The following is a 12,314-nucleotide window of genomic DNA, read 5'->3' as shown; positions in this document are numbered from 1 at the left end:
AGATTGAACGTATTTATAAACATATTTATAATCATAAATTCAAATAAATATTTTTGTATATAAATTATTAAAAAGTATGTAAATTGAAATTTTATTAATTGCAATAATTTATTTTAATAGAAACTTAAATTTTTAAGGAAAGTCAGACTAAGTGCCTAAGTTGGAGATAAACTAGAAAAATACCAAGAACAAAAAACCAACCATATGCTTACATGAAAAGGGAAGAGAACCATATACGCATTTGATGGAGTTAAACAATAATGTACTCATCTATTTGTGTGTATATAAATATATATATTTGTATAGTATCCAACAACTGAAGAGATTTGACTACTTGGGCCTCATATGATTACAGCTTGGCTTGTTCTTGAAGTTGTTCCTGACAAATATTCCATTAATTAGAATTACCAGACTCTAATCTTTTTTCAGAGAAATGAAAAATGAAACAAAGAATACCAAGATGATGAAGATGATGAATAATGGATTAAATTGCATTTAGGTCCCTCAATTTTGCCTTAATTTCCAGACTCAACTTTAGAAATTATGAGAAACCAACCTATTTTCACATGAAACCAACAATCTTCTAAAATTAAAGAACAAAAACCAGAAGGAACCAAATTCTAAGTTACCTCTGTCACAAAGAAGGCATGGAAGCCATATGGAACTCTATGGAGTAAATCAACAACTGCAACAGGATCTGCTGACATTGTTTTTGCATCCACAACATTCACTGAAGATTTTCTGTGTCATAGGTTAAAAAAGAAAGTAAAGAACTAAACCCGGAACTGAATTTTCTCATAAAAAATGTAGAATACGAATAGCATGAGAGGTGGAAGGATTACCCAGTATTCTCATCGTGTACAAAGAGTATCAAGTAGCCATCGTCTTCTTCGGAAGAATAACCAGGTTGACGTGGCACGAAGATAGCTTCTGAACCAAATCTACCAGGTCCCAAGTCGTAGATGCCTTTAACATTTCCTCCAACTTCAAGCTTTGTTTTTCCTGCCTCTGGTTCATCATGCAGATCAAATTTTACAACTCCTGTGACCTTAGCAATGCTGTCCAGAATGGTTCCATAGACATATCTTTGTTTTCTAAATTCATAAATGCGAAAACAATGAGTTAGAAAATAGAGTGAAAAAGAAAGATTTCCGATTACATAATTTAACAACCAGAAGAACATTATCAAAATAGCATAATGAAGAAGATGATGACGAAGTGAACTTCTACGGAGTAATATATGATATTACGCAATTTTTCATTTGTAATATTCTACTGTTTATTCTCTTCAAATATCAATTCAATGATACTTGCACACCTGCCAGTGTAGAACTCATTCACCCTAGGAAAATCAACAGCAGGTGCAGATAATTTCTTCTGTGTAGCTTCACCAGTCTTCATGTTGAACCTCATCTCATACCTGATTCGGAATTGTCAGAATCAGAAAGAATCTGCTGTGTAATGGGTGTTATAAATAAAAAAATCCAGTCAAGAGTACACCTACAGTTGATTTGAGAAAGTGTCAAGCTTTTCCTTGACTGTTCCACTGACCAAGTCTAAATCTGGGTTCTCAAGGCGACAAGTGATCAGAACGACTTCATCTTCCTCTTCCCAAGCATTGGCTAACAAAAGCAAGTTACCAAAGGAGTCAGATCACATGCTTGGATCCAGGGCAAGATTAAGGAGTCACTTATTAAGAACCAGCAAGACCAGATTTATGGAATGCCATGCTTACGCAGAGTCTAGCTCAAAGCCTCTTGCAACATGCTAAATCCGTTAAGGGAAAAATGGATAGGTAAAATAAGCAAAATTAGATAATGAAGATCCACATAAAATATGAATTCAGATGCATATTCAATTGTGCTTCAGACTTAGATAATTTTCTCACAAGATATTTAACAAAAGCCAACAGATAATCTGCAGGCCTGACAATTTCTGGGTTCAATTTATCCATTTATCAGCTGCCTTTCAGGAAGAGGTTATGTAGTAGTTGATGTTTGGATTTAAAAAAAAAATAAAATGTATTTATATATATATATATATATGTATATGGTAATAATACTAATAATAATAATATATAAACATAATTATATATTTGGGGAGAGGAAGAGGGAACGGTGTCGTTTGGAGAAGAGGGAGCGGACGGCTAGAATGAGATGAGATGGACGGTCAGGATGAGAGGTAGGTGGGATATAAATAGGAGAAAAGAAAAAAAAAAGGGAGGAAAAGAAAAGGAAAAGAAGGAAAGAAAAAAGGGAAAAACAGAGAGGAGGAAACGGGGAAGAGAAGCTGGAGCGGGAAGGAATGAAAAGAGAGAGCGGGAGAAGGAAGATGGTGAAGGTGCGAGCTACGGAAGTGCGGAAAAGATGGAGACTGGATGTATAGTAAATTTAAATTTCAAGTGTAGGATGAGGATGAAATGTGGAGTTGTGGCTGTAAGTGTTGAAGAAATGTATGAATAGTTAAGAAAATGGAGTAGGAAACCATGATAGATGGAATAGGAGAGTGGAAAGAGACTGTGAGTGACGGAAATGTGGATTGGAGCTGTGAGTAGAGAGAAATGGAGGAAGTTGCAGGAGGAGAGATCGATGAGTTTGGTGAGTGAGTGAGTTACTGCTAGAGGAAGGAGTACGGTGATTGAAAAGGTGCAAGGGAGTTCGTGGAAATGTGGATTGGAACTGTGAGTAGAGAGAAATGGAGGAAGCCGCGGGAGGAGAGATCGATGAGTTCGGTGAGTGAGTGAGTTACCGCCAGAAGAAGGAGTACGGTGATTGAAAAGATGCAAGAGAGTTCGTAGGGAAGTGAGGTGAGTTGGAGTGAGTTTGGACGGGCAGAACGCGCACGGGTGAAGAGTGCTGGAAGCCGAGGCAAACGAAGAGGAGGCAAGAGAAGTATTGAGAGGGGAACGGTTAGAGGTAGAATGAGTATGGGAGGGTAGTGGGAGAGAAGCTGAAAGAGGAAGATAGAGAGATGTAGAGTGCTGTGAGAGAGTGGTAGTGTTAAGAAGAAGATGACGGAAAGCCGAGACAAACAAGGAGAAGGGAAGAGAGGGATGGAAAGTGGATTGGTTGCTAACAGGGAGTGTAGGCATGTAGGGGTGGAGTGTGAGTATTTTGGAAATTAGGGAGCAGAAAATATAGGCCTGTAGTGGTTGTGTGTGTTTGGTTGGTGTAGAGGTGTATTTGTGTAAATGTATTGTGTGTGGGTGTGTGTTGCATGGGAATGTATGTTGGTGTCGATGCTGTAAATTTATGAATTGTATGGGTGAGTACTCGGTATAGAGGTGTATTTGTGTACATGTGCTAAGTGTGAGTGTGTGTTGTATGGGGATGTGATGTGTATGTTCTGTAAATATGTTAAGGAATTTGAGAGTTTCAGGACAATGTTGATGGTTTAGGAATAGCTTATGTTGGAATACCCGTCGTGGAGGTTAAGTATGCGAGTCTGTGGGGCATCTTGAGTAGGAACGGGGTGAAATTGTCTTAGAGGTGGTTGAGCTGGGAGATGCCGATATTAGTTATTGTTACCCAGAAAGAGTAAGTCGATCGCCAATAATGGTGATGTTTGGGGGGTTTTCGACGGGTAGGGTGTTGAGTCGCTGATGTTGGTGACGGAAGAAAATAGTACTGGTGTGTGTGGGTAGCCAGCTAAGGGTCGAGTGATAGAAGAGTAAATAATGGTCGCCGATACTGGTGACGGATGGGAGTAACCGTGTGGGTGAGTGGCCGAATCAGGGCCGAGGGGGTGATATCGGGGGGGGGGGGGGGGGGGGGGGGGGAGGAGGATAATTACATCTAGTATGAACAACGATTAACTACTGGGGAGACATAATAATACTGTAGAGTTAAAGAGTATGAAGGAAACATGACTTAGGTAACGGGAAGGGAAAACATATAAGAATGGGGTTTTAATTTGGTTTGTATGCTATACTTGTGATTTAAGTTTACTGTACTGATTATATGTACTCATTCCTTATTATTTACAGATGAAGTAGCAATGGAGTCGGGATCGTAGTTGCCGATTTCTGAACCTAACATATAGAGGAAATGGAGCAGGGATTACTGCTGGTAGAAATGGAAAACTTACATAGTTGGTAATAAAGTAGATCGTATGTAAACCAAGAATGTATGAATTTGTACTCTACTGTATTGATGCATTTACGATTGAGGGTTTCTATTTGACATTGAGTAATAGGTTGTGGTAGTTTTTTTTTTTTTTTTGTGACTGATTTAAAATAAAATACGAGTATTCTACATATTGAACTGTTTGAGACTACGCCGCTAAAGGAAAAAAAAAAAAACTGGGCGTTACATATTAATTACAATTACAGGAAATTTGGTCTCACCGTTATGGAATATAAAGCAATTAGGAAGTTGGAACCATCTGATTTGAAGTTCATCCTTCGCATACCGTGGAAGTACACCAAAACGAGCTTTCTTTGTAGGATCAAATGAGAATATCAGCTTTTTTTCTTTCACCATTTCCTGAAAAGTGGATCATCATTCCATGAATATACCAAGAGTAATGAGCACTGATCCCTGTGATTCAGAGGTCAATTACAGATTCTCTCTATTGCAAATCTATAATTTTGAGTTAGTTCATCACTTTTCCTTATTGACAACCACGTTGATTCTATCCCAATTTACAGGAATATGAGAAAATGAACTGAAGCCACACAAATTCAATAAGTAGATTGGTAACCTACAGCCCTGAAGCTTGATATTCGAACGACACAAACTTAAAAGATGAAAATCCCAATAGGTTAAGCTGGAACTATGGAAGTCTACTATCTCCAGTTATTTGATTACCTATAAAAAAATTTTCTTTTTTATTTTCCATATTCTTGTTGAATCCTGTATCAAGTCTCACATAGAAGTTGTGTATGACTAAATTTAGGTACATAAATAATCTCTCATATAAACATTAAATAGAAAGAGTTTCAACTTCTATAATAGAAAAGAAGAAGATAAAGGTTTCAGCCTAAAAGCGAAAGAAGGTAGTGAAAAAGAAGAAGATAAAGGAAGCTTCCATCCGATGTTACTCTTTTCTAAAAGAAGAGCCTCTAAAGCTGTTATAACTGTAGGAAGATTTATTCCATTTTCCATTAGAAAAAATTATTTTTGCAGAACGTAATTTAACATCAAAGTTGGGCTGTGTCATATGAAAATTTAGAGCATGCAGAACTATAAATTCACTATACCTTTGGTCTGAAATACAGAGGAAGATCCATAAAAATTGCATAATTCTCAGTAATAGCAAAGTCATGCATCATGATGGGGTCTGATACTGTTATAGGCACTGGGTCATGCATGAAACCATCCTTTGATATAACTCTGTAAGTGATATATGGTGGTGTATGTGAATAACCGAAGGTAAACATCTCACCTGCATGCAGAAATCTTGTAAGCTGAAATAGTTTTTCCATAAGATTAATTCACTAAAATTTTCTGGTAATGGTTTTACCAGTGATAGGGTCAACTTTTGGATGAGCAGTGAAAGAATGTGACAATCTCTTGTCGTAATCAAGCATTCCTAGTGTTTGAAGATCTCCATCTTCCAGAACTTTAACAACATCTGCAAAGAACACACATGATAAAAAATTGATTCCCTAATAGAAACAAGCGGGAAACTCGAAATCATGTTGTATGTTCTTTCAAGCACACACAGAGAGAAACTCTGTTCTCTGCAGGCACATGGATTTGTATTCCTTTTCTTCTTCAAGAATAGCCATGAGAAAGGTTAGATTTCACAACAAGCTATGCTCTTTTTCTTGAAAGTCGAAAGTAAAAGATATAACTTACAAGGCTTATCTCCCTCTGAAAGTGCTAGAAGCTTTCCATGGTGGTATATGAGGGCTGTATTACCTGGAATAGGGTAAAAGAAGTAGCTATTATCATGTAAAGTAAGTTGTATGACAAAAGTTAATTAGGTTGGGGAATCAAGTTTTAAGGAACGTAAAGATACTAGCACCAAGTAAATTAAAGAAACAAGGTCACAATAATACTTTCTAAATGGTATTTGTGCAAGCAAGAGCATCAAAATTAAGAAAGCGAAAAGGTTTTTTACAACTAACATATAATACGAAGTGTCTAAATCTAACCAACAAGGCGTAACTTCTCTATTAGGAATGGGTGAGAGTTTGGTTCTAAGTTCAATTACAGCATTTGATGGAAGGGGCTTGGTCACTTAGTTGTATACATTACTTACTTTCTCTAAAATAAGAAAAAAATGCCTCAGAAAAAAAAAAAAGAAAATAGAAGTATGTAAAACTGCTTATTCATACCATAGCATCTTATGCTATGGGCTTCTATTAATGATATACCTCATAGCCCAAACTTATATTCTAGGAATTGTGATGGAAATCCTTCAGTACAAATAAAACTGTCACATTTTAGGAAAGCATACTGAAATGACCTACCTGTTCCAGTTCCATAAGATACATCCAACACTTTCAATTTAGCTCTCAGCATTTGCATGTTAACCATTAGTAATCCAAACAGCCCCTTAAGATCTCCAATCTGCAAGAAATGAAGCAAACAAATAAAAATCCTAAATGCTAGAATGGCCTCTACTTTGAAGTTCCTCTCATCGTCTCCCTTAAAATACTGCAGTCCTTTTTCAACAGCAGAAAAAAGTTAGCATGCATTGGCGAACAATACAAATGGAACTTACATTAGTGACAAACAATTTGATAGAGTATCACAACTTTGAGAGAGCTTGATATTAAAAACAAAAACATTTATAAGAACACATACCAATTGTTTGTCATTTATCAACCATTCATTAATGGAATTGTTCGTACTTCGACTCCTCTCTAAGAGGGTTTGGATTCAAGTTGGATTATGCAGCCGTATGTGTCCTCATTATGAGGTTGATTGTGTTATTTCTTTAAAAGGTTAATGTGTTGTCATTGGTATGCATGAACGACCTAATTATTGAAATGTATGAAGTTTTACTCAATTACTTCTCTCATTTAAGTGCCTATATATTTGGGCAGGACAGGGCTTGGAATGCTTATGAATTCATAAGCATACCTTCATAAACTTGGCACCTCCAAAATACTCTTCCTGTTTTAGACGTGATGTCCTCACAAAACGGGAGACATATGTTGCTTTTCCATCTTTGATACGCATCCCATGAATCATGCTGCATGTTCAGAAAATTGTGCATAAGTATATCTTACTATCATTGCAGAAACTGCAATAAAAATCAAAGAACATGTTAAGATACATCATATCGAGGGAGAAATCACTGTATAAGATGCTAAATGGCTTGATTGACCAAAGTATATAAAAACACCAATCTGGATAGTAACAAGAAACAGGAATGAAATTTTGTTTCTACAATAAATTTGAAATGAACAAGCATTGTTGCATATGCTCTCACAGCAAAGCCAAAGTTCACATACCCATCTCCATCGAACCTGCAAAGAGAGTTGAACAAAGAATAATTTGTAATTGAATCTTCGTTTGGGAAGGACTAAATAATATGCAAAAATTGTAGAAATTATGTTTTGACAAAGAAAGAAAAAACATACCAGTGGTATCCTGCTACTGGAGCAAACTTTGGATTCGGACCAACTCTAACAAACTCCCCATTCAAGCATTCCTGAAAAGAGATATATCCATTATGTCAGCATCTCATTGATAGAAACTCTTCAAAGATTGAATCATTAAATGCAGGTGTGCATGAACATGCATTTATATGGATATAAATGACATCTATACACATACACAACAGGAAAATCAATTCAATTGAGCCAAATACACCTACCTTAAACTAGCTGAGCAAAGAAAAGAGAATTCATTCTATGAAAACAGGAAAACAACATATCTTGACAAACAAGAGGAAGACTTCTTGTATCCCCTCATTTGCCATTTCTCTTCCAAGCTTTCCAGCAGCCAAAGAAGAGATCTAAACTCACATCCCCAAAACAGTCAACACAACTTATATGCATACACACACATACATATCTATATTTCGAAACAATTGATGGAAAAATTACATGCGAAAGTATCAGCTCAAAACTTGTTATTTCAGAAATATAATGCAAGAAAAACAGACCCAGATTTCACTCAGACTAAATAAACAGAAGAACAGAAGAACTAATACACAATAAGCCCACACAAATTCTCACAGTCCACGAACACAAACACAACATACCTGTAGATTACCCATATGAGCTTGTTAACAGATACAGTGAAAAGGTTACTTACAGGGAGATGTCCTTTGACAGGGAGTTCATGGATGGGAGGAGTTTCTTCAGGAACCGGAGCAAAATTGCCGGAAAGATAATGTTGAGGCTTAGACGAATCATACATCAACTTCACAATCAGCTTCTCAACTAAATCAATCACCTTCGAAGTCAACCCTTTGGACGGCTTGGGATTCACCTCCACTACTCCTCCTGTTCCGCCATTGTTGTACGTTGACTTCTCTTCCACCTCCAGCATCTCTCTCTCTCTCTCTCTCTCTCTCTAATGGCAGAGCCAGTAGTGTTGTTTATATCTGATGTGCTAACAGTCCTGGGAGCTTCTCGTGCCTCTGTGGGTGAACATACCGCCACGTAATGTGCGCATGAAAATTATAAAATTAAAAAATAAATCCACCTCAATTTTTTTAATTAATTAATTTTTTTTTTTTTTTTGTTTTCAGTTACCTTTTTTTGTCAATTCTTATGCACATATAATATTTAATATATATATTTTTTTTATAAAAAGAAAAAGAGAAATGGCCAACTAAAGTTAAATTTATGTCTTGAAATTTGTGAAAAATATTATATTTTTAACCCCAAAAAGATTCTACATTTTATTAATTACACACTATATATATATATTTATTTATTATAATATAATTTTCTTAATAAAAATATATAAAAACGTAGATACGTGTCTGGTTTATGATAACATAATATGTAAATAAATTTCAATTTTATATATTTATTAAATATAATAAATTCAAATAACTAAACTAAAGAACATATTTTTTCTATTAGTTGGACCAACCCTCATAATTACGTAATACATATTTTGAGTTTGTCTTCACAGTCACAATAGTTAAACAATTATTATGAATAATAACTCTAATTAAAGTTATGATACTAAATTATTTATTAGTATAATTTTTTTTTAATAGTAAAATAAATTCAATCAGATTTTTTAATTTATTATCATTATACTAATTAAAAAATTTAATCATTCAAATTTAATGATAATAAATTAAATTTTTAATTTTATTAAATTAAATATTATAACTATGTAACCATTAGTATATAATACACTTATTATGTAATAAATTTTACATTATTAATAAAATAGAATTTTGTTTTTTAAAGGATAAAACAATAAAATAAATGCAAAAAAAAAAAATGTAAAGAATAAAACAAGACTGTATAAGCAATTGTGGATGGCATTGGGAGTTTGGGAATCTCCAACTTCAATGAAAACGACTGCAAGATAATTAATTAAATTAATTATGATGGCCAACAATATAATTAATCAATTTACTAATATTTAATTAAGTTCTAATGGCGTTGATACTTTTATATGTTTTATTTAATTAATAAAATATATAATTTTTATTAAAAATTAAAATTATTTTAAAAATATGATGCATAAAATTTATACCAACCAATTATTTTATTTTTAGTAAAGAAATATTTTATTGTAACGGCCCCGGAATTTTAAAATGAAATGTATATTAAAAATATCAAATGCGGAAGCGAAGTCAAAAATTGGATTAACATCTCTTACACTAAAACAAAAAACGTGCTTACAAAATATAAAAGATCAACTAATTAAAGGAGAAACTTGAAAGTAAAAGCTACGAATATGACTATGGAGTCTTTAGGTGTCCCCTTCGTCGTCCTCATGCGGAACTGGCTCGGGAACAATGTCTTCCTGATCTGAAATGATTAAATAAGGAATGAGCTACACTAGCCCAGTAAAGACATCACGATATCTCACCGTCACGGAGGTAAAGGTGGGTAAAAAACACAAAAAGACCAATGGAGCATAATTTACAACAAATTCTTTTATCAATAATAAATCTTTCACCATCCACTTACCTCGGTGGAATTCATAAAACAGTGTACGAAAGCAATAACATTATCATCATCATGAAATCATGTATAAACTGTATAACATAATACTTATCAAGCCTTTTGTAATTCAATCGTTACACAACATATTTTTCCTTTTTTACCAGCCCACTAGTATCTATGGGGATCCATAGGAGTCCCGCTACCCGTTAACCCTTAACACTTGAAATCATATTTCAGGGTCGTCCCCATACCCCGTCCGGTATGGGCGCCAAAACACATAAGATCTCCATACCCCGTCCGGTATGGGAGACTACAATCCCGGTAGGGTTCCTTACGGACCTGGTCCGTCCACCATCTCCTAGGATATCTAGTCAGGCTGACCACATTATACGATTACCCATTTACATAATCTTTCATTCTCTTTTTCCTCAGTCAGCATCATCAATCCACATACAAACAAGCAAAACAGTAATTTATGCCAAACAGACAACATACAGCATCAATATCCCAATCATTCAATCCATAATCAATAAAATGATAAAATATGCACACGAAACTATAAAATAAAAACATTAAATCTCATACTGCATTTAAAACTGTAAAACAGGTCAAATAACAGTTAATCGACCAACACACTAGACTCGGGCTCCATTAGCGACCTTAAACACTTTCACACATTCGTTGATTCATGAAATACCATTTTATCATTTATTGAACTTTAATACCGTGATAAGAAATAGGGTGAGGGGTCCTTACTCGTTTCGGGGTCCGAACACGGCTTCACAGTGCGCCTACAGGCTATCCCTAATTTTCCTTGAATTTTTTCTCGAGGAACTGAAACGCACAACTGGTACCTGCACATGTCCCAAAAAATCCCAAATTAGGTCCAGGGCCCCTTTTTGGCCAATATCGCAATTCCGGCACGGCGGCTCCGCCGTGCTCCGGCTTGCGACGACGATTCGCCTCGGTTTGGCCGTTTTCAGCCGTTTTCGGCCGAATTCGGCCACACTTGCATCTATCCTTGCGATTAAACAACTCTAGGGCCCTCGGGGGGCCAAAAAATTACAGAAAACCGAAGCTTACCGGCGGCGGTGCTCTCGGGTGCGGCGGCTCTCCGGTGAAGTTCGTGTTTTGGTGATTCGGCTCCAATCAACCTGTAGAAAAAAGAATGGTGATCACGGTGATATAAAAATTGCATTAAACGGAGGCCGGGAAGGGCCTCATCGAAGGCAAAAACTGAGGAGGGGCGCGGCGGCGCCGCTGGGTTTCGGCCGTATTTTTCGGCCGTTTGGCCAGGATTTTGGCTCCGATTTGGCCACAGGGGAAATCAGCGTGGAAAAACGAGTCGGGGTATGAAATTTACCTCGATCGGCGGTCAGAAATCCATCCGGTGCGGCGGCGGGTGGCGGCGGCCGGCTTCTGGTTCGTCTTCTCCGGCGAGGGCAGGCGGCTAGGGTTTTGTGGTCTGGTGTGGGGGTCTTATTTATACCCTTTTGCCTTTTGATCTCAGCCGTCCATTTTGATTTAATATGGGCCGTCCGTTTTTGATTGAATCTGGGCCGTCCGTGCGATTACATCTGGGCCGTCCGATCGCACGTTTGATCTGGGCCGTCCGATCACGCATATGCGGATCGCCAACGTGGCCCGTTCCGGATCGACGTGGTCTTGCCACGTGGTAGGTCCCGGTTGGCCGGGACTGCTGACTGGGTCTGTTGATGTGGCTGCTGACGTGGCCCCCCCTTTTTTTTTTTTCTTCTTCAATTTCCCGAGCGCTACAACTCTCCCCCCTAAAGAAATTTGGTCCCCAAATTTGCCTCGTTACTCTTGATCGAACAGATGGGGATATTGGGCCCTAAATTCTGATTCCAGTTCCTAAGTAGCCTCCCAGGGCGTGTGGTTCTGCCACACGACTTTTACAAATGATATTTCTCGGTTGTGGAGTATTCTGCTCTCTCGGTCCGTGATACCGACCGGTACTTCTTCATAAGACAAGTCCTCTCGGAGTGAAAGCGGTTCATGAGCCAAGACATGAGAAGGGTCCGGATTGTACTTACGTAGCATAGATACGTGAAACACATTATGAACCCGGGAGAGCTCAGGAGGCAGTGCAAGTCTGTAGGCAGTGGTACCAATCTTGTCTAAGATTTCAAAGGGTCCAATATATCTGGGGTTTAATTTTCCCCTCCTGCCGAACCTACTAATTCCCTTGAAGGGGGTGACTTTAAGAAACACCCAGTCGCCTTTCTCAAAGGCCAGGTCTCTCATCCGGGTA

At 37.1% G+C, this 12,314-nt stretch overlaps 1 protein-coding gene and 1 long non-coding RNA gene across 2 annotated transcripts; one reads left to right on the top strand and one right to left on the bottom strand.

Moving 5' to 3' along the window:
• Positions 1–208: 208 nt before the first annotated feature.
• CCD1 (carotenoid cleavage dioxygenase 1) lies at positions 209–8,491 on the bottom strand. Its single transcript, XM_088209697.1, has 14 exons — positions 8,217–8,491; positions 7,538–7,608; positions 7,409–7,423; positions 7,035–7,146; positions 6,419–6,518; positions 5,802–5,864; positions 5,464–5,574; positions 5,201–5,385; positions 4,346–4,484; positions 1,505–1,622; positions 1,319–1,420; positions 843–1,094; positions 630–741; positions 209–379 (listed from the first exon to the last, which is right to left on the bottom strand). The coding sequence occupies exons 1-14, from the start codon at positions 8,451–8,453 to the stop codon at positions 350–352; spliced, it is 1,647 nt and encodes a 548-aa protein (XP_088065823.1). The 5' UTR covers positions 8,454–8,491; the 3' UTR covers positions 209–349.
• On the top strand, positions 1,617–4,255 carry LOC148240348 (uncharacterized). Its single transcript, XR_015814019.1, has 2 exons — positions 1,617–3,873; positions 3,986–4,255. It is a non-coding gene; the product is annotated as an uncharacterized LOC148240348 (long non-coding RNA).
• Positions 8,492–12,314: the final 3,823 nt, after the last annotated feature.

This window comes from Carica papaya, chromosome 8 (genome assembly GCF_054855325.1).
Source record: "Carica papaya isolate Zhongbai chromosome 8, ASM5485532v1, whole genome shotgun sequence".
Lineage (NCBI taxonomy): Eukaryota > Viridiplantae > Streptophyta > Magnoliopsida > Brassicales > Caricaceae > Carica > Carica papaya.
The sequence above is the reverse complement of the archived record's forward strand: the minus strand, read 5'-3'. Positions and strand labels throughout refer to the sequence as shown.